General features: G+C 31.3%; 6 protein-coding genes across 12 annotated transcripts; 4 read left to right on the top strand and 2 right to left on the bottom strand.

Annotated features, from left to right (window-relative positions):
- The first annotated feature begins 422 nt into the window (after nt 1-422).
- On the top strand, nt 423-1,490 carry Tspo (Translocator protein). The gene is made up of 3 exons (XM_034332757.2): nt 423-805; nt 930-1,142; nt 1,215-1,490. The coding sequence occupies exons 1-3, from the start codon at nt 698-700 to the stop codon at nt 1,407-1,409; spliced, it is 516 nt and encodes a 171-aa protein (XP_034188648.1). The 5' UTR covers nt 423-697; the 3' UTR covers nt 1,410-1,490.
- On the bottom strand, nt 1,467-5,784 carry Atg1 (serine/threonine-protein kinase unc-51-like protein Atg1). Its single transcript, XM_034332731.2, has 13 exons — nt 5,361-5,784; nt 5,162-5,254; nt 4,780-4,830; nt 4,615-4,684; nt 4,339-4,515; nt 3,962-4,196; nt 3,562-3,876; nt 3,220-3,489; nt 2,906-3,159; nt 2,463-2,831; nt 2,257-2,384; nt 2,056-2,191; nt 1,467-1,988 (listed from the first exon to the last, which is right to left on the bottom strand). Exons 1-13 carry the CDS (start codon nt 5,448-5,450, stop codon nt 1,915-1,917), a joined length of 2,262 nt encoding a protein of 753 aa, XP_034188622.1. The 5' UTR covers nt 5,451-5,784; the 3' UTR covers nt 1,467-1,914.
- Nucleotides 5,785-5,954: 170 nt separating this feature from the next.
- Nucleotides 5,955-17,603, bottom strand: Ccs (copper chaperone for superoxide dismutase). 4 transcript variants are annotated; one of them, XR_004582297.2, is made up of 8 exons: nt 17,470-17,603; nt 8,171-8,355; nt 7,907-8,105; nt 7,654-7,843; nt 7,526-7,592; nt 7,261-7,442; nt 6,943-7,189; nt 5,955-6,837 (listed from the first exon to the last, which is right to left on the bottom strand). XR_004582297.2 is itself a non-coding variant. In XM_034332751.2 (8 exons), exons 2-8 carry the CDS (start codon nt 8,183-8,185, stop codon nt 6,827-6,829), a joined length of 816 nt encoding a protein of 271 aa, XP_034188642.2. In that variant the 5' UTR covers nt 8,186-8,355; nt 17,221-17,458; the 3' UTR covers nt 5,955-6,826. The 4 variants fall into 4 exon arrangements, 2 of the variants coding, with proteins under 2 accessions (XP_034188642.2, XP_034188643.2); XR_004582296.2 differs by lacking the exon at nt 17,470-17,603 and adding an exon at nt 17,221-17,466; XM_034332751.2 differs by lacking the exon at nt 17,470-17,603 and adding an exon at nt 17,221-17,458 and having other exon boundaries at nt 7,038-7,189.
- Nucleotides 8,595-14,187, top strand: Taf2 (TATA-box binding protein associated factor 2). Its single transcript, XM_034332729.2, has 19 exons — nt 8,595-8,786; nt 9,104-9,158; nt 9,230-9,393; nt 9,468-9,684; nt 9,755-9,993; nt 10,089-10,310; nt 10,387-10,600; nt 10,672-10,923; nt 10,991-11,199; nt 11,261-11,500; nt 11,589-11,838; nt 11,910-12,050; nt 12,129-12,319; nt 12,388-12,599; nt 12,675-12,894; nt 12,968-13,121; nt 13,184-13,339; nt 13,418-13,591; nt 13,667-14,187. The coding sequence occupies exons 1-19, from the start codon at nt 8,743-8,745 to the stop codon at nt 13,925-13,927; spliced, it is 3,615 nt and encodes a 1,204-aa protein (XP_034188620.1). The 5' UTR covers nt 8,595-8,742; the 3' UTR covers nt 13,928-14,187.
- Nucleotides 14,385-17,031, top strand: LOC117608125 (transcription factor E2F5). Its single transcript, XM_034332749.2, has 7 exons — nt 14,385-14,613; nt 14,930-15,039; nt 15,169-15,439; nt 15,515-15,735; nt 15,982-16,091; nt 16,165-16,212; nt 16,275-17,031. Exons 1-7 carry the CDS (start codon nt 14,506-14,508, stop codon nt 16,382-16,384), a joined length of 978 nt encoding a protein of 325 aa, XP_034188640.1. The 5' UTR covers nt 14,385-14,505; the 3' UTR covers nt 16,385-17,031.
- LOC117608127 (mpv17-like protein) lies at nt 17,538-19,316 on the top strand. 4 transcript variants are annotated; one of them, XM_034332755.2, is made up of 4 exons: nt 17,538-17,679; nt 18,242-18,513; nt 18,587-18,718; nt 18,789-19,313. In XM_034332755.2, the coding sequence occupies exons 2-4, from the start codon at nt 18,256-18,258 to the stop codon at nt 19,035-19,037; spliced, it is 639 nt and encodes a 212-aa protein (XP_034188646.1). In that variant the 5' UTR covers nt 17,538-17,679; nt 18,242-18,255; the 3' UTR covers nt 19,038-19,313. The 4 variants fall into 4 exon arrangements, with proteins under 4 accessions (XP_034188646.1, XP_034188647.1, XP_034188644.1 ...); XM_034332756.2 differs by lacking the exon at nt 17,538-17,679 and adding an exon at nt 17,714-17,854 and having other exon boundaries at nt 18,789-19,316; XM_034332753.2 differs by lacking the exon at nt 17,538-17,679 and adding an exon at nt 17,877-18,033 and having other exon boundaries at nt 18,789-19,316.
- Nucleotides 19,317-19,448: the final 132 nt, after the last annotated feature.

Below are 19,448 nucleotides of genomic sequence, written 5' to 3'. Positions count from 1 at the left end.
AACTATTCGACAAGTAGTTTCCGAGCTTTCCGGATAGATGGCGCTAGCGTTCCCGTTTCAAAAAATCTTGGTCGATAACTTGTTGAGTAGTTTGAGCCATTTTTGTATAGATGGCGCCAAGATCGAATTTTAAAAATTTTAATTTTAGGCGGTTTTTTTTAAATACAAAATAAGTAAATTCATACAGTAGATTCATAAAAGGAAATCAATTAATTTTTAAATTTCATGTAAGTAAAGTTTATAAGTATAAATGTTCGATTATTTTGCTATATATATTGACAACTCTACTGTGTTTCAAATAATCAAATACCGGTAACCATGCTAAAAGAAAAATAATCGCAGTACTGGAAGATATACGTGCAATATCCCAATCAATACAGTATTATGTGATACAAAATATTGTAAGGGAGTGGAATACAACAAAGCATTGCATGAGTGATCTATCCTTACGTATCTATCGTTTGTGGTCTAAATGACAATGCAACTTCCATTAGTCACTTGTACGTAATGTACTTACAACAACGAATGTAAAAATTCAGTACAAGTGCTTCCATGTTTATCCTTCAGAATAGTTACATTACTGGATACACTTCAGACGCAATAGATAGTGTTAAACCTTCTCGTGCGCACTCCCTGCTATTGATATTCGATAATTCAACGTTAAGGATAACACGTTACGTTTCTTTTTATAAATAAAATGCCTGTGAAAGTATCTTGGCCGCTTGTAGTAGGTATTATCCATCCAAATATTGGAGGATGGGCTGGATCGTACTTGACTCAAAAAAATATTAAACCTTGGTATGAGGTAATTAAATTTATCAATTTTTCAAAGTATTCGAATTTAGCGGGTAACAATTTTGGATATGGTGCCTAATAATTTTAGTTGACAAGTTTAATTTGCTGTTTAAACTTTTCTAACTTTTTAATAGTCGTTAAAAAAACCTTCATGGACTCCACCAAATTGGGTATTTGGTCCAATATGGACAACTGTTTATTGTACAATAGGATATTCTTCATATTTAGTATGGAAAGATGGTGGTGGTTTTAGAGAAGCAATAATACCACTTTCTATTTATGGAACTAATTTAATACTAAATTGGTCATGGACACCACTGTTCTTTGGATTACACAACATAAAATGGGTACCTGTACTAGGATAAAGCATGCTATTCTATTTTGAGTAATAATTCTAATCATTTTTTTTAATATTATAGGCTTTATATGAAATCACATTATTATGGGGAAGCACTGTAGCAATGGGTATTGCATTTTACAATGTAAATCAAATTGCTGGCTGTTTAGTCATTCCATACTTAATATGGAATTCATTTGCCACAGCATTGAACTATGTCATTTATAGGGATAACGAACGAAACGTAGAAAGTGTTGCAGGTGGAAAAAAGGAATAACACGTAATGATACTTTTGTAGCAAAAAAATAAAAACATTGATATATATATCAATCAATGAAAATAATACTTTATACTTTAATCTGGTTGCAATTATTATACCACCATCATTTAAGAAATCAGCTTTGCACTGAATGCTCAATGCTGTTAGTATACACATGTTTATTGTTTGATATGAAATAAAGGTTAGTCAATCAACCATACGTACATCACAATGTATATATATATTATATATATCATTAATAAACCATATAAAGAAACTTGTAAAGAACCACTTTCGTACTCTTTCACGGCGTAATCTACCCTATTCTCTGTAGATCTAACAAACCTTACTATATATGTTATCTTCTCTTTTTCTACAATGTCATCTTTGTAGCGTGATCGCAATGATCAATGAATAAACAGTTTTTATACGGAATAGGGCAGAATATCTTACAGAAAGGAAGTATCGAATATGGTATGGTTTTGGGCGGGTTGCTGTACTTCGCTGCGATTTTTCACAACCGCTATGTAGGATCAGTTGCGTAAATGTAACCTTGTTGTTGAAGTACGTACAAGCGTTTTTCAACAGCATCTTTGTCTGAAATGAAAAGAAAATCATAGTACTCTGAAACAAAAAAGTAGCAATTTAAAAAAATTGAAATTACATTTAATAAGGAGAGCTCTATCCTGACTGTGACTGACATGCTGCGATAATGAATGCAATAATATCTGTGCCGAGTGATATCGTTGAAAACATTCAGCAGGATTGCCGAACAATTCATCAAGTGCTGCCGACTGACACTGTTGGAAAAATTTCACGCATTAATATATGTTTGTTTAATATAATCGCATTACATATAATTTACCATTTGTATGGCATGATTATAGAGAATTTTGTCCGCGGTGGCTCCCGTTTGATGAAGAAGCCCAGCGCTATTGAGCTGTTTACATTCTGTGAGGCACGTTCTAAATTTTTCATTCATTGTATTCACAACTGAAATATGTTAGCGATGATAATTTAATAACACAGAGTTTTATATATAATAATTAGAAACGAAAATAGAATTTTTACCTTCTTTAACACTGGCGGTGGGCTGTAATCTACCAGCCTTCAATTGTTGCGTCGCCAAACTTAATCCAGAACTGAGCCACTGAAGAGCTCTAACAAGTAGAATTACTTGTTCAGCCCTTCTTCTCGTTGCGGCGTTACTTGCCTGTTCGATGCCACCCAAAGGTGCGCCCAAAGGTCCGGCTCGCGTTCTGGCTACCTCGCATACACACTCGCACAATGCGACAACAAAATTTAACTTCGCTAATATTTCGTTGTGTTCTCGTTCCAAAAGCGTCTCTTCCGGGAGTTCAGGTGCGATGAACGTCAACGGGCGTTCGTCCATTATTGTAGGATTTACTTCCGGTAGAAGATTTTGGAAACTACCTGCCTCTGTGAATTTAATCGAGGATAAAATTATCGTTCGGAAATGATAAAAGTTTGAAAATGATGGAAAGATAATGTACCTGATATTTCAGGAAGAGTAACAGCTCTTGTACCAAAAGGAATAACAGGTGAATGCCTTAACGTGTTATTATTATCCTGAAACGCTCTCGATGTTGGAGAACCTAACACCGCTAGTGGCCCTGTTAATAACGGCGATGATGCACTATTATTGCCGGTTGAACGTCTTAAAGGTGACGTCCCGCTAGAGGTATGCGAATGCCTTGCAACAGGACTAACTTGCCATGTATTTGGCGGTGGTGGTGTCTCGCTTAATCTAAAAATTATTACAATTGAATAGAACTATAATTGATTCGTAGGAAATAAGCTCGCATACCTTCTACTGGGTGGTGTACCAATGACAAACTGAACACTAGGTGGACTAAGGGAACCAATATCAGGGGCATGACTTCTATGAGTATCCACGCTGCGTTTCATACTGATAGGCTGTGAACGAGGAACAACGCTACCTCCAGATCTCGTGTTAGTAGAGGGAGACGATGGCTGTGTGATGCTTCTTTGAGATGGTACAGGGATTGGTTCCGAAATAGGAAGAAAACATGGTCGCGGTGGACTTACCGCTTCTCTACTCGTTTGTTTAATGTACCTGATTAATTAGGAAATAAAATTAACATCGCGAATATAATTAAGAATTAATCCTGTGAAAGTATTTACTTACTTTACTTGTTGCGTATTAGGATTATTGTCTGTGTCACTGCTGAGATCGCTTGGCACAAGGACAAAGTCATCCTCAGGACTAGAACACGGACTTGTTGTTTCTGGTTCTGATCTTGCAACAACTGCAGCACGTTCCTGAATAACTAACGTTCCCGGAGAAGCGGGAAGTTCAGCTGGAACTGGACTTGGGCTTTCTCTAGTGCCCTGTAGGAAAGGATGCCCAAAGAATTCATCAAAAGGCATGCGATCTCTGGCGTTTCTTCTCAAAAGTCCCATTAAAAGATCAGATAATTCAGGGGAAGTTCCAGCTGGGATTCTGAAATGAAAGTAATTAAAATAAATACAGAACGATTAATCTGTATTACCAATTGGCATTAAGTCATTGACACTAGGCAACGTACTTAGGTCCTAAATTGGCATTTTTCTCATAAAAGAGTTTTAAAGCATGCGGTGTATGAGCTTGAAATGGAGCTTTCCCAGTAAGACACTGAAAGACTATTGTTCCTAAAGACCACAGATCAGCTTTTGCATCGTACTGAAGTGACATTATAACTTCAGGCGCCATGTACATCGGTGATCCACATAATGTCGCAGCCATCACACCATCTTGTAAGAACCTAGCAAAACCAAAATCCGCTGAAACACAGAAAAACGTTCACTTTTACTTGTACTTTGAATATAAACAGTTCAGAACTTCTTCAAAAAACAAAATATATTTATTTCTTCTCGAAATTTTAAATAGATTAGAAAGAAAAATTTATCACCGCTGAACACCTACCAATTTTTAATGTTATTTGATGTGGCTGTGGGCAAGCTTTACCACAATTATGACTCAGTAGAATGTTTTGCGGTTTAAGATCTCTATGAATTACACCTTTGGCGTGCAATGCTTTCATCGCGCCTGCTAACTGCTTCAAAAACACCCTTATAGTATCTTCAGAAAGCGTACCTTTCGCTAATAAAAGTAATGTAAAAGAAAATAATAAGATGAGTTCAAATGACCTTTAACTTTTGCCAATGTTCCAATTAGATATTTCCTTTGTAGAAAACGTACCACTTAAATAGTCAGCTAAGTCCCCTCCATTACAATATTCCATAACCAGGAAGACATTATGATTAGATTCCTAAATAATAAATTGACAAACATATTAAAATACAAATATTACCATAGAATTTTTATATTAAGCATTTATAAGAAGCATTATATTAGTTCACTAACCTTGCAATCCAATAATGCAACAACATTTTCATGATGTAATTCTGTTAGTTCCTAAAATAATAATGTTTTAGTCAGCAATCAAAATCATTAAACGGCTGTTATTAAAACAAGGAAGAAAAATATTACAAATGTATCATCGATGATGTAAATTAATCATAAATGATTCTTTATTAGACGGATAATGATTATTTTCATAATTTATGAAATATAAAAACATTACAATATTTTAGCCAAATTACACACAACAAAAATCATACTACGTTGTCTAAATAAAAAAAGAAATCTTCATATTAAAAACCAAGTAAAAACAATGAATATGTTACACTTGCTGTTTCTCTTCAATTGCAAATACAGAGGTAAAAAATCTATTACATTAACAAACCTTTAATATCTTGATTTCTTTTCCAAGTAAATTCTGTGATTTTGCCAAACTTTTTTTCGTGATACTTTTGATTGCCACTATGAAATTTGGTTTCTATAAAAAAAAAATACGTGTGCATTAATAATATGATTAATGAAAATTCATTGATTCATCGTTGATTCATAACGATCCGATTTTTGATCGAGAAAAACAGACTCACTTTACGATGTCTACCTCTGAAGACTACAGCGAATGCGCCGTGGCCTATCAGGTCTTTCGTGTTGTACTCGTAATCGCCGACGATTTCCATTCTTGATTTTTCACCGATCGAGATGGTTTCACCGATTTTTACCAAGCAAGGTCAAAAGTTTACAAACATAGCATGAGAAGCGAGGAAGATGCATTGCCTGCGGAGAGATCGATAAACGTGGGTTGTAAGAAAAATTGCGGCTCGTAGTATTTTCCACTGCGATCCTTCTTATACTACGACAATGTCTTTAACAATAAGAACAATGTTGGTCTACATTTTGTCCACCTTCGTGAATTCACATTGATCATTAAGTCGTATCACTACATTGATGGCAGAGTATACTTGAAAATACAAAAACACGACAGAGTACACACCGCTTTACACACTTGCCGTCGCAAAATGTCAGATGATCGCGCACAGAGGTCGTGTTAATGTTCATAGGTGCGTAATTACAATGAGGAAGGCCCGTGACTTATCTAAGTTTATTTCATTCTAATCTAAATCTGTACAACATACATATATGCTGAAATAGCTCGATGATATCTACGTATATTTAGGTCTCCTATTATTCCGTAAATTTGATTACAATGAATACTTATGTATTCACGGTACAATGGCTTCTCGATCGATTTCAAAATTTAATGATTAGGAAATCAGAAGTAAAATAAATATGTTAATCTTCGGTCGATGACGCATTTGTTGTCTCCGCTAAATTTCGTAACATTACATTTTCTATCATTATTATTAAAATGCTACACAGTACAATTACATTTAATGCCAATTTATAATTTGTAAATTAAATTTGTATTAATGAAGTAAAGATTATTAAATAAAATGGAAGATTATATATAAGTTTAATTTGTATCATAGAGAATCAATGGTGATAAAATTTAAATTTCACGCTTTGGATTGTTATTTTGGTAACCTTGCGCCCTCTATAACGTAGGATTTATAAATCGAACTTTGTATTTATATAAAGAGAATTTGTATCGCATGTATCTTTTGTAATAAATGTTATTTTTACATATCGCAGTTATTAATATTTTAGGAAGCTTTTGTATTTACTACGCGTCAAAATAATTATAGCAAATATGAATACATAACTTTGTACATACTGAGCACAGTCAGTATGATAATCGTGCCTGTAATCACCACTGCTCTTGGTGAAAGGAATTAGAATTAAAAACATTGATTTATTATTTTATGTAATAAAGAAAATAAAATTTCGGTGCTCTTTAATACCCTTACGCGTGTCATATATTATACAAAATATACAACATATATGAATATCACTCATAAATACTTATATATACATTACGAAAATATAAAACCTTTCTACATTACATAGATATTTTGTATCATATATACAGTATTTTATTGGAATGACTTGCGTGTTTCATTTCATGAAACTTGTTTTAGGTATCCCCAGATGGTGTTTATAATTTTGCTGAAAAATCAGAAAATAATGTTTTTTATTAATAAGAATAGTTATAAATAGATGTATGTAAATAAAAGTTAAAAATTGAATAAATAGTATGTAATTTTAATTTACATTTAAAGATATGATGTAAAACATAAATGCTGAAGTTCTATGAATTTAACTACACTCTTATATGTATAATTGATAAAAGAATTAGCATACTGTACAGGCATTACTTATTTCAGATTTGGTGGACAATTCCTGTTTCTGTGAGAGTGCTTTATCTCTTTCATCCCATAGCGTAAGTCCGTCGCAAGCACAAATTTTTTTCGTATTTTGAAACAAACCAGACGAACGAGCAATAATACCGCAAGCCAGTCTAAACAATATTCATAATGGTAAATACTGTGAATCATTGTTACTACAAATACAATATATTACAAACTTTACCTATTTCCACTGTTTCCATCTATCTTAGACGTTGGACTATCAGTTCTACCCAAATCATCTGCTTTTTCTGTTATAACTAGAGATCTTCCAATAATATCAGATATTTTTATGAGCTTGTCTACTTTTCTAAAAGTAGCTCTACCTAATTCATCTACTGCTATATTTCCAAGATCTCCAACATGCTGTAATTAATGAAAATATTCTGTTTTATACATAATAATAGATGTTGTGCCTTGACCATATTGATGTAAGTTTTCATACTTACTCTATTAAGTTCATTATCCTCAGGTCCTCCATGCACTGTACTGTTTGGATTAAAGTGTTCTCCGACACTGAAAATGCAATACAGAATAAGAAAATAAAAAAAATATGTATATATATACGTATACTTACTTATCACAACCACTGGAGATATCACCACATTCGTGTACATGTATTCCATGTTCACCAGGTGTTAAGCCATCAACTGTTCCATCTATAATGCATCCATCAGGTGTTTGAGCAAACCTTACTACTCCCATTATCTTGTTTCCTATGCTATAACCTGAATTTCCTCCTAACATTGCAACAGCACCCGAATTATCTGCAATAATTAAGTAGTAGAATATCATCATATTTTGTAATATTAAGTAAATCTGTGTATTACCTCCATATCCCTTTAAAACAGCCTTCTTTCCAGATTGTTCAATTTTTTTTTGAATTACAGAATACGGTAAGTCAGTCTCAACTACAATATTCCCTTTTTCTAACGATATATCAATATTTTTAATTCCTTTTACATCCTTTAAACTATTACGAACAGTATCAACGCATTTTTCACAAGTCATGTTAACTGCAAATTCGATCTGAAATCATGATAAACATAATGTTACAATTATAGTAAGATTTTTTATTTATTTTTGCGATTTACCTTTGCTGAAGTCATATCGATAATCCTTTATAATATTTTTGAACTCATAAAAAGAATTAATTTTTCGGTGTCGTGAATTAAAATGAATCAGTGACTAGAGATCCAAAAAGACTGGACTGGACATGCCAACGCTTTCGAGGGATCTTGAATTTGTGCCTCGAGAACGATCGCCATCTGCTCTATTTCTGCATAAAAAAAATGTCTAATGCAGTCTAATGCAAGTTGACGATAACAACAGATTGGTTTGATATATCATTGATATCAGATAGAGACTTTATTATGAAGCCTCTGGTGTCGTCACACGTTAATTATAAAATAATTGTTTGACAAACTTGTATTTTAAAAAGGCCGCCGTAAATTAATTATAAAATTCGATTCTAGCGCCATCTATACAAAAATGGCTGAAACTACTCGACAACTTATCGACTGATCTTTCGAAGTTGTTTTGGTACATTTCAGAGGAACGCTGTAATTTCTTGTATTAAAATGTTAACAACGTATATATATAAAATTTATGTAAAAAATTATGTGTAAATTATTAAAAGAAAAGAGTGGACACACCTAAATGAAAGATGAAGAAAGAAAGAACGGCTGATAATAGCCGACCTTATAAATTATAAGTATTTTCAAGAACTTTATGATGTAAACAAAGATAATTATTTATAGTTGAAGTTCTGAAAATAAAATTTTATCTGGTTCTACTAGTTTTCTTCTATATCATGTTGTTAAGGATATGTAAAAAAGTTTAATATTTTATCATTCATATTCATTTTTAAATTGGCATGTAAGGTTATGTTTACAAAATTTTGTAGTTTCATTTTTAGTTACTTAACGTTACTAAATACAAGTTTCCTTAAATAATGAAAGATTGAAATTTTTTATTATATTCATGAATTATATTAGATATTAATTAACATATTCTTCTTATTATACGGCTCATCAAATACTGAGCCTTACAGGTATAAGTTTCCAAAGGAAAAGCATTATTGTAAGTAAATTAACTGGCTGTAATCAATGCTTTTATAGCAATTCCTTCATGAGTGTGTATTTTTTGTATAGGGATTTGTAGAATTGACAATAGTTCCATTAAGGGATACATTAAGGCTTGTGAAACTTAACGCAAAGCAGTGTAGAATTTATAGAGTATGTTTAAATGATACTTATGAAGCACCATTTCAATACTTTGACCCATTTTTGGACATTTGCCAAGGAGATGGAAAACAGTAAGTACTTACATGCAAATGGTATATAATGTTATCGTGAACCTGATATAATAAAACACGTTATACTTTTATAGGAGATCATTAGAATTTTTTTCAAATATGCACCTAGCAGCTGCACAGAGGGTTGATCCAGACAATAATGCAGGGGAATTAGTAGTACAAATTCCACCAGATGCAGCACATCTAGTTGCTGAAGGTAGAAGTTTAAGAATTAGCATTGAATTCTCCTTAGAACAACCTCAAGGTGGAGTACACTTTGTTGTACCAAATTGTGAAGGAACATTAGCTGAGGTAAGTTCATTTTATATGTAGGTATTTATTGAATTTAACTGCATAAAAATGTAATTGTATTTTATTTTAGAGAGGTGCACACATGTACACGTATAGCTATGAAAATTCTTCAAGATTATGGTTTCCATGCGTTGATAGTTTTGCTGAACCATGCACTTGGAAATTAGAATTCACTGTTGATGATTCTATGACAGCTATATCTTGTGGTGATCTAGTAGAAGTTGTATATACACCAGATATGCGCAGAAAAACGTTTCATTATGTTCTTAATACACCCGCATGTTCACCAAATATTGCACTTGCAGTAGGGTAAGCTAATTAATAACTTCATTTATGTTTATACTGGGCAAAAAAAAGTTTCTTGTGCTTGTATTAATTTAAATGAACACTCTTTTATTTTACAGACCATTTGAAATATTTGTGGACCCATATATGCATGAAGTAACACATTTTTGTCTGCCACAATTGTTACCGTCCCTCAAGGTTTCTGCAAAATATATGCACGAGGCATTTGAATTTTATGAAGAAACCCTGTCAAATAGATATCCTTATTCTTGCTATAAGCAAGTGTTTGTAGATGAATTAGATGAAGATATAAATGCATATGCTACTATGAGTATCTTAAAGTAAGCAAAGTTATTGAATAACATCTGTATTAAATGTTTAAGTAGTTACCCGAATGAAATATTTATTCATTTATAGTACAAATTTATTACATTCTACTGCAATTATTGACCAAGTTTATATTACGAAAAAGGCTATGGCACAAGCTGTGGCAGAACAATTTTTTGGGTGTTTTATATCTATGCAAAATTGGTCTGACACGTGGTTACCTAAAGGTATTTCGACATATCTAACTGGTTTATATGCGAAAAAATGTTTTGGAAATAATGAATATAGAGAATGGGTGCAATCGGTAAAAAAACTTTATCCTGTTTTTACATGTTACTTAATTTTGTATAAATCTTATCTTGTTCATAATTTTAGGAATTACAAGAAGTTGTAAGATACGAAGAACAATTTGGAGGCATCATATTAGATCCTTCGCAACCCCCAGCACCATTACCTATTGCAGCAAATACACCAGCACCAACCCCTAGAGCTCCAGATCCTGGTTTTTATTTTCCAATAAGAAATTTACATACCATGTCCCCAAAGTACATTGAAGTACTTCGTAAAAAAGCGCATTTAGTGATTAGAATGTTAGAACATCGAATTGGGCAAGAATTACTCCTACAGGTATTTATTACTACTATACTTTTTCGCATACACTAAAGTAAATATGTGCCTTCTATTTATTTTTTAGGTTTTCAATAAACAGCTTTCACTTGCAGCTAATGCTGCTCAACAAAAAATTGATTCTGGACTATGGTCTCACATGTTAATTAGTACAAATGTATTTACAAAAGCAATCTTTACAGTAACAGGTAAAGATATGGCAGTTTTTATAGACCAGTGGGTCAGAACAGGTGGACATGCAAAATTTAGTTTAAGTTTTGTATTTAATAGGAAAAGGTAATTATTTAAAGATGTTATCTAACCCAGATCACTAATTAATCTGTAATATATTATGCAGAAATACTGTGGAATTAGAAATTCGACAAGATACTACAAACCAAAGAGGAATTAGAAAATATGTTGGTCCACTTCTAGTTAATATTCAAGAATTAGATGGTACTTTCAAACATACTTTACAAATTGAAGGTACTGTAGCAAAAGCAGACATAACGTGTCATAGTAAAAGTCGTCGAAACAAAAAGAAAAAGATCCCATTATGTACTGGGGAAGAAGTAGACATGGATCTATCTGCTATGGAGTAAATATTGTTTTTTTCACACGTTTTAATTTGAAAATATTTAAATATGAAAATACATTTATTGTATAAACTTTTATTTCATTTATAGTGATTCTCCTGTACTGTGGATAAGATTAGATCCTGATATGACACTTATGCGTGCTGTTCAAATTGAACAACCCGATTATCAATGGCAATATCAGTTAAGACACGAAAGAGATGTCACCGCACAATTAGAAGCTATTGAAGCTTTACAGAATCATGCAACACCTGCTACACGGTTGGCATTGACCGATACCATAGAAAATGAACATTGCTATTACAAAGTTAGATTACGAGCTGCACACTGTTTAACCAAGGTTACTTACATTTCAGATATTTTCACTTATTTACATGTATGTAAGTTATTAATAATAAATGTATTGTACAGGTTGCTAATGCAATGGTTGCGACATGGGCCGGTCCACCTGCAATGTTAGCCATATTTAGAAAACTGTTTGGATCAGCTTCGTGCAGACGAATAATCAAACAAAACAATTTTTCAAATTTCCAGCATTATTTTTTACAGAAGGTTAAAATACTACTTCATAAAATAAAGGAAATATTATTTCGTGTTACATATTTTGTATACATTGTTTTATCATTTCAGACTATACCTGTAGCAATGGCAGGTTTACGTAATGCTCATGGTATATGTCCACCAGAAGTTTTAGCTTTTTTAATGGATTTATTTAAGTACAATGATAACAGTAAAAATAGATATTCAGATAATTATTACAGAGCAGCATTGATTGAAGCTCTTGGATCTACTGTTACACCTGTAATTAGTATACAACAAGGGTATGTTAAGCATTAAAAGAAAAAAATGATATTTTGTTTGATGATTTATAATTCTACATTATTTTCAGAACTTCTATTACCGCTGAATCATTATCAATTGACACTAAAGCTATATTGGAAGAAGTTACTAGAAATTTAAATTTAGAAAAATTGTTACCGTGTTACAAATACACAGTTAGCGTTGCTTGCCTAAAGGTCATACGAATTTTACAAAAATTCGGCCATCTTCCAAGTAACCCTCATCTTTTCAGAGCATATGCGGCCTATGGGCAGTTTATCGGTACTTATAATATTATCTGAGATACGTGTTAACGATGTCTGAAATATTCTCGAATTCTTACTATAATTCATTTAGATGTTAGAATTGCGGCATTGGAAGCATTAGTCGATTTTACAAGAGTGGATGGTAAATGGGAAGATTTAGAATTTTTACTCGATATGATAGAAATGGATCCTCATCCTGGAGTTCGACATAGATTAGTGAGACTTATGGTTGAAAATCCACCGTTTGAAAAAGGACATAAGCATCGTTTGGATCGCCCTGAATTCGTTGATCGTATATGGAATTTAATTAAGTATGTCTGATTTTAATCGGTGTGTAATTTAATTCTCCTTATAGAAGCATTTAATGTAAGTTTACTGTTTTAGCGGTATGCTTTCCCATGATCCTAAAATACGATGCGACTTAGTCGATTTATACTATACTTTGTATGGTTCGAAACGACCAGTTTGTCTCCCTATTCCTGAACTTGCTGCTATTACTAAACCAAAAAAAGTAGGACCACCAAGCCCGGAACAAGATGTAAGTTAGAACTATAAAAGTCTTATTTGAAATAATTATAAAACGGAAGATTTATATTCCAGGTGAAACCAAATTTATTACATATAAAACATGAACCGCCAGTAATAGAAATTGAAAGTACAAATGTTCCAAATAAAAGGAAACCTTCTCCCAGTAGAGATATTCCTGGCCCCTCGAATTCAGTAGATTATGGTCCAGAAGTGAAACGGCAAAAGCAGGTAATTAATACACATTATTAAGTTGTAATTAAACTATATGTACAAAATATCAGTTTCTTTTAACTTTATATTAAATAGGACGAACGAGCAAATTCCATAGTTAGCGAAGGAAAAGTGAAATCAGAATATTACAGCGATAATTCAGCATCATTGCCTGGTATTATGGGAACTGCAGGACCAGTAGGTTTTGAACCAGGAATGTTTAAAAAGGAAATAGACGAACATAAACAGAAAAGTGATTCTGTCAACAAGGTAATTCAGAATATAAAAATTATTTTCCAGCAATATTTGCGCCTGTATATAAATATTAATGTTCATATTTTTCAGAATAAGAAAAAGAAAAAGGACAAGAAGAAACACAAGCACAAGCATAAACATAAACATGATCATAAACATGGTAAAGATAAAGAGAAAAAAGATAAGGATAAAGATAAAGATAAAGTTAAAGAAAAAGAAAAGGAGAAAGAAAAAGATAAAAGTAAAGATTCTTCTTCCAATCTGAAAATTAAGGAAGAAACTTTAAGCTCAGCAAGTTCCAGTCTTAGTCCAGATGGGACAACAGCAACTAATGAATTTATTTTTCCATAAAAGAAGCACTCAATGATTTATTATAGTCTTAAAAGACTACTACTGTTCATATCTTATATAACTTTTATATAATTTAACATCTACATTCTAATACATAGTGAGCTAGAGCGTTGATCATCAATAAATGTAAATACACATTTTTTTTAAATCTATTAAGGTAAAACATATTTTCTTTTATTTTGTTAAATAATAAAACTAATAGCTTTTACGATATGTTTTATTATTAACTATTTTTGTATAAAAATCACTAATAAATTAAGGAATGTAAATATTGATAAGAAAAGATAAATCTACGGTATGACCTTACGTATTTTGTAAATATGAAAATTATATTTTAAAATATATAACATATAATTTTATTTTCTGTAACATTATTTTACCTTCATATTTTACCTTAATAATGGACTAACACGTACTAATTTTTTGTAAGTACGGTAGAACTTATAAACGTTACGTCGACAGTAGAGACGCGCTCATATTTAAATACTTCCTGCGCATTAAATAGGATGGCGTCTGTGGTGTTGCGGCAATTTCGAAGGGAATAGTGAGTTTTGAAAATTTTGACAACGACCTCGAGAATGGCAGATAATCAACAAAGTCGATTTGAAAAATCTCTTGGTCTGTTAACGACTCGTTTTGTCACTTTATTGCAGAAAGCGAAGGACGGTGTTCTCGATTTAAAAGTCGTAAGTGCTTTCATAAAAGCTCGGATATAAAAAGTTAACCTACTTGCTAGGTTAAGTTATCGCGGGCGTACACGCCATTTCTAGCTTGCGGGAATTTTAAAATAAGTATGACTGAAATCAATATTCCAAATTCTTCGCTGATATATTTTCTTAAAGAGATTACCTCCATCTTGAAAATTATTTTAATTTGACGTTATATGATTGATATGTTATAAAATTTGATATCTCAACGTGTAATCCTACATAACCTACAAAATAGGACGATAACTTAATTGTTTTTGATAACGTATGATAGTAAATTTTTTTTATATTTTAGGCTGCCGATATTTTAGAAGTACGACAAAAAAGACGTATTTATGACATTACCAATGTTCTGGAAGGTATTGGACTCATAGAAAAGAAAAGCAAAAATAGTATCCAATGGAAGTATGTTTTCCTTGTATATAAAAACTTTTATATCTCTCCTACACTGTTTATTTAAATCTTAAAATTCATCTTTGTATTTCTTTTAATAATATGAATTTTATTTTTGTGATATTTTAAATGAATCATTAGAGGGGCAGGCCCAGGATGTAACACTCAAGAAGTTGGTGAAAAATTAACTGATTTAAAAGATGAGATTAGAAAATTAGAAGATCACGAGCAATTATTAGATATGCATACCCAATGGATTCAACAAAGTATAAAAAATATAGAAAATGATTTAATTAATAGGAAATATGCATACATTACGTATGAAGATGTTAAAGAAAATTTTCCTGATGACTTTGTATTAGGAATTCAGGCTCCTCCCGATACAGAATTAAGTGTACCACATGTAATGCAGGTATTACATTCTTTTAAAAGAGTTTATATTTATATTGTACTTCAAATATATGTTATTATATGTTTTTACCATTAGACTCCTGAAGATGAAGACAAAGAAATAAATTATGAAATGTTTCTGAAAAGTACTTCAGGAGAAATTAAGGTATATATGATTCAACCAGAATTAGCTAAAACATATGATAATAAAATATTAGAAATGAGATTACAAGAGGAAACGAAGGGTATAAAAAGAGTAAAAGAAGAAGAAGAAAAGAAAGAAGAAAGTAATGTTAAACCAAAGAGAAGAGTTGGAAGGTAAAATTGAGTTTTTAAATAAAAAGAGATGTTTGCTCTATTCGCATCAAAAATAATAAGACTATATTTTTGACCTGCACAGAGCATAGAGTAATTGATTTTAATTGGGGATAAATAGATATCAAGGAAAAATCTATTTTTTTGGAGTAGATCATACAGTATAATTACATCTCAAATTTTCTGCACATTATATAAATTGACCAAAGTTGAATATTGGTATTTTATAAAATAATCATTAAATTTCAGGCCTCCAAAGGGAGCAAGTAAACCTGATCCTGTTATATCTGACGAAGATGAGGAAGATGATGCAGAGTTAATAGAAGCAAAAATAGTACTTCGTGATGTCAGCACGTCAGGTATGCAATACAAATTCTTAGAATGTTAATATGATAAATAATATTTTATTAACCTTACATGTTATAATTTTAGATATTGCTCAAAAAGACTTAGAGTTACTTGACCAATTTTATTCTGACAGTAAGTATGAGTATTACTAATGAAATCTATAGAGTTGCGCTTACGTTTAATTTTCCTTACAGTTTACGGTCCATTAGTAAGATTAAGTCCACCACCCAGTGAAAAAGATTATCACTTCAACCTCAGTGAAAATGAAGGAATTTGTGACTTGTTCGATATTACAGCAAAATGAGTAATAAGCTGTATAGTATAAACAATTGGGTGGTTTACAATTCAGACTGTGCCAACAATGTGTAAAATTGCAAAAAATCTATTGACAATTTCTAAAAGGTTGTTCTGTGTATATAATTTTAAAGAATGGATGTGGATAATAATCATTGAATACATACAGTATTTTTTTATTATTAGAAATAGAAAAATAACACAGAATTATAGAAGAAATATTTATAACAGTAAATTTTGTTGACTAAAAATTTTAATAGGCTCTTGCAATTTGTAGTATACGATTTATTTCAATCAATTTGTTTGCAAATATTATCTTTCGATGCACGCAAAATGAAATAAAAAAGAATTGTTTATTTATAACAATTGCACATAGAGAGACTAATAAGAAGTCAAATATTTTTATGAGTAATGTATTATAAAAAAAAATTAGCATCGTTTAGTTAAACTATATAATCTTTTATAAATGGGTTTGAACAGAATTTGTTTGAAACATAAAATGTAGATCCTGTATAACTGTGGGAATTTGATCTTTTACAATTTATATAACATCGCAAAAATTTATAGGAAATGATCCAAGTACATATAATGTATGTACTTTTAATTTTTTTATAACATGTTTTCCGTGTTATATATGTTACATGTTATATGTTTGTTGCTACAGTGAAGATCATTTAATTAAGTTTGTGAATATTATAATTATTTAAATACAATGAAATTGAATAAAGAAAAGAAACAGAAGCAAACATACCAAGAAAATATACTTTATGAATTTAAGTACTGTTGTTATACGCTGCACAGTTACAAAAGAAAAATTATTTAATTAATGAACGTTTTGTTTCAAACCTTTTTACATCCTGTATAACCTACACCAATTATATTCATTCACCTACACTTTATTCCCGATTCACTGACATTAAATATTACGGTCTGGTTTCTTTGTGTAACATTCTACTGTCAACATGGTCATTTTCTACTCGACGAAAAGACAATGTCTAGTTACTTGCATTATATGTATATCGAACTCAAAAAACTGTCGTAGAAATGCGCGAAATTATCAAGGTCAGATAAGAATGGATCAACTAGTTTCGTCACCTCGTGGTAGTTTAGCGTGTGCTGTCTATAAGTTTCGCCTTCAGCCATTGCCAGTATACGCGTGTTTCCGTAGTAGTGAATCATTTCCAGATGTGTCAACCTTACGTGACTGTTGTTTCTTACATATCCGCGGTGCAGCGAGTTTCCTCGCGTCACGTTCAAACAAACCGCGGTAACATAATCGACAGTTCGTCTCTTTACAAAAAAAAGGTATGATGTATAAAAAAAATGTAAAAATAAAATTAAAGAATCATTAATTATTTTTTGAAAGTGTCATACTACTCTGCGTTGGTAACTGTCATTTACGATATCTTATCAACGTTTTTTAAATTTGCACAACGATTCGAGAAGGATCAAAGTCAATGACAATTTTTTATCGACAAAGGTTTGAGTATACATATTTCATCTTTATATACATAGAAAAAAAGCAACTTCTCTATTTCTGAAACATCGATTGCGCGCTCTCTGTCTGTTGTTTGGCGCGCAGCATCGGTCGTTCTGAAACAATTTGTCACGTGCCACGAGGAAAGAAAAGATGAAGCTTAGAAAATGTTTCCGAATAAAGTAATACGAATATAAATTATATAATGATATAGTACACGCGTACATGCAATACCATTCTATATAATAGCACTAATTTCGATGTTTCAATCAGTCATAAAGTTTGTTTAATTCATTTATACTCTGACTAATAAATTCTCTGATTATTTGTAATTACACTTTCATTTTTAATATTACCCTTTATTAATAATTAATTTATTTTATATTTCAGTGATAATAGTAAAGATGCGTGTTATTTTTGTAAAATTTCGCGAGGTAACGCAAAAATATCCTATTGTAAGAGGGATGGCCTCATACACTATTATATGGCCTACAGGATCTTTAATACAACAAAAAATTATAGGAAACGACGAATTAAATTACATGCAAGCATTGAGATTTAGCTTGTATGGTGGTTTTTTTGTGGCACCAACACTATATTGTTGGCTAAGATGTTCTTCATATTTTTGGCCAAAGTCAGATCTGAAGTCTGCAATTACCAAAGTATACTAAAATTATTTGAAATGATTACAATACATAAAAAAAGAATATTAACATTTATTATTTCATTTTGTAGGCTTTAGTAGAACAAGTTACATACGGTCCTGCTGCAATGTGCTGTTTTTTCTTTGGTATAAACCTCCTTGAAATGAAACCAGTTGCAGAATGTATTGAAGAAGTGAAACACAAATTTTGGCCCACTTATAAGGTAGATGTATAGCAAATGTAAAATATCATTGCAAACGTAGATAACAAAACAAATAATAATTTATTTTCAGGTTGGTGTTTGTGTGTGGCCCATTTTACAAACAATTAATTTTGTTTTGATCCCAGAACATAATCGTGTAGTTTATGTAAGTTTTTGCAGTTTAATTTGGACATCATTTCTTGCCCATATGAAAGCACTGGAGGCTAAGAAAAATCATGTGGATAAAATAATTAATAATGTACAAATTGCTGAGAATACTCATACTCTTAAGCCTGTTAGTGAAACACAAAGTGAAAATAAAAAAGTGTCCAATATATGATGAAAGTTTATAAGAAACTTTTGTTAGCTAAATTAATTAATTTATAAATATATGTACAAAAAATTGACTACATTACACATAGCAGGACTAATCACAGTATTTGTGATATAGTTTAGAATAAATTTAAAAGTTTAAATATGAAGCTATATATGTGTGAGGTATACATCTGTATTATAGTAAATAGAATGTGAAAATTGTGACTACATAAACGCGAAAGTATGTAAAAAATATTCTTGTTGCTAAGTTTGTAAACCATATTTATTGTGATTTTATTGTTGACAATAATTTATATTTATTGTTAATAAAGGTAAATTATTATTAATCGTTGTTATCTACTTTTCATTTAAATCTTCACAGTTTGTATAATTATTACTATTCATTAATAAATTGTTAATTAGATACTTGTTTTTA

The sequence above is a fragment of the Osmia lignaria genome, chromosome 3 (assembly GCF_051020975.1).
Source record: "Osmia lignaria lignaria isolate PbOS001 chromosome 3, iyOsmLign1, whole genome shotgun sequence".
Taxonomy (NCBI): Eukaryota; Metazoa; Arthropoda; class Insecta; order Hymenoptera; family Megachilidae; genus Osmia; species Osmia lignaria.
Note: the sequence above shows the minus strand (reverse complement) of the source record. Positions and strands in the feature narration are given on the sequence as shown.

What these genes read in the sequence shown, in the direction of transcription:
- LOC117608125 (XM_034332749.2), top strand. Translation starts at nt 14,506, where the DNA reads ATGGCAGATAATCAACAAAGTCGATTTGAAAAATCTCTTGGTCTGTTA. An exon ending in TCGTGATGTCAGCACGTCAG is followed by an intron (nt 16,092 to 16,164) that starts GTATGCAATACA and finishes TTATAATTTTAG; the next exon opens with ATATTGCTCAAAAAGACTTA. An exon ending in TGACCAATTTTATTCTGACA is followed by an intron (nt 16,213 to 16,274) that starts GTAAGTATGAGT and finishes TTTTCCTTACAG; the next exon opens with TTTACGGTCCATTAGTAAGA.
- LOC117608127 (XM_034332753.2), top strand. An exon ending in TGAAGTCTGCAATTACCAAA is followed by an intron (nt 18,514 to 18,586) that starts GTATACTAAAAT and finishes TTCATTTTGTAG; the next exon opens with GCTTTAGTAGAACAAGTTAC. An exon ending in AATTTTGGCCCACTTATAAG is followed by an intron (nt 18,719 to 18,788) that starts GTAGATGTATAG and finishes ATTTATTTTCAG; the next exon opens with GTTGGTGTTTGTGTGTGGCC.
- Ccs (XM_034332751.2), bottom strand. An exon ending in TGTTTTAAAGGGATATGGAG is followed by an intron (nt 7,844 to 7,906) that starts GTAATACACAGA and finishes TAATTATTGCAG; the next exon opens with ATAATTCGGGTGCTGTTGCA. An exon ending in GATGGAAACAGTGGAAATAG is followed by an intron (nt 7,190 to 7,260) that starts GTAAAGTTTGTA and finishes AATATTGTTTAG; the next exon opens with ACTGGCTTGCGGTATTATTG.
- Taf2 (XM_034332729.2), top strand. Translation starts at nt 8,743, where the DNA reads ATGAAGAAAGAAAGAACGGCTGATAATAGCCGACCTTATAAATT. An exon ending in AATAGCCGACCTTATAAATT is followed by an intron (nt 8,787 to 9,103) that starts ATAAGTATTTTC and finishes TTCTTATTATAC; the next exon opens with GGCTCATCAAATACTGAGCC. An exon ending in TTTGTATTTAATAGGAAAAG is followed by an intron (nt 11,200 to 11,260) that starts GTAATTATTTAA and finishes TATATTATGCAG; the next exon opens with AAATACTGTGGAATTAGAAA.
- Atg1 (XM_034332731.2), bottom strand. Translation starts at nt 5,450, where the DNA reads ATGGAAATCGTCGGCGATTACGAGTACAACACGAAAGACCTGATAGGC. An exon ending in CTTAGCTGACTATTTAAGTG is followed by an intron (nt 4,516 to 4,614) that starts GTACGTTTTCTA and finishes TACTTTTATTAG; the next exon opens with CGAAAGGTACGCTTTCTGAA. An exon ending in TCAAATAACATTAAAAATTG is followed by an intron (nt 4,197 to 4,338) that starts GTAGGTGTTCAG and finishes TCTGTGTTTCAG; the next exon opens with CGGATTTTGGTTTTGCTAGG.
- Tspo (XM_034332757.2), top strand. Translation starts at nt 698, where the DNA reads ATGCCTGTGAAAGTATCTTGGCCGCTTGTAGTAGGTATTATCCATCCA. An exon ending in ATATTAAACCTTGGTATGAG is followed by an intron (nt 806 to 929) that starts GTAATTAAATTT and finishes ACTTTTTAATAG; the next exon opens with TCGTTAAAAAAACCTTCATG. An exon ending in GATTACACAACATAAAATGG is followed by an intron (nt 1,143 to 1,214) that starts GTACCTGTACTA and finishes TTAATATTATAG; the next exon opens with GCTTTATATGAAATCACATT.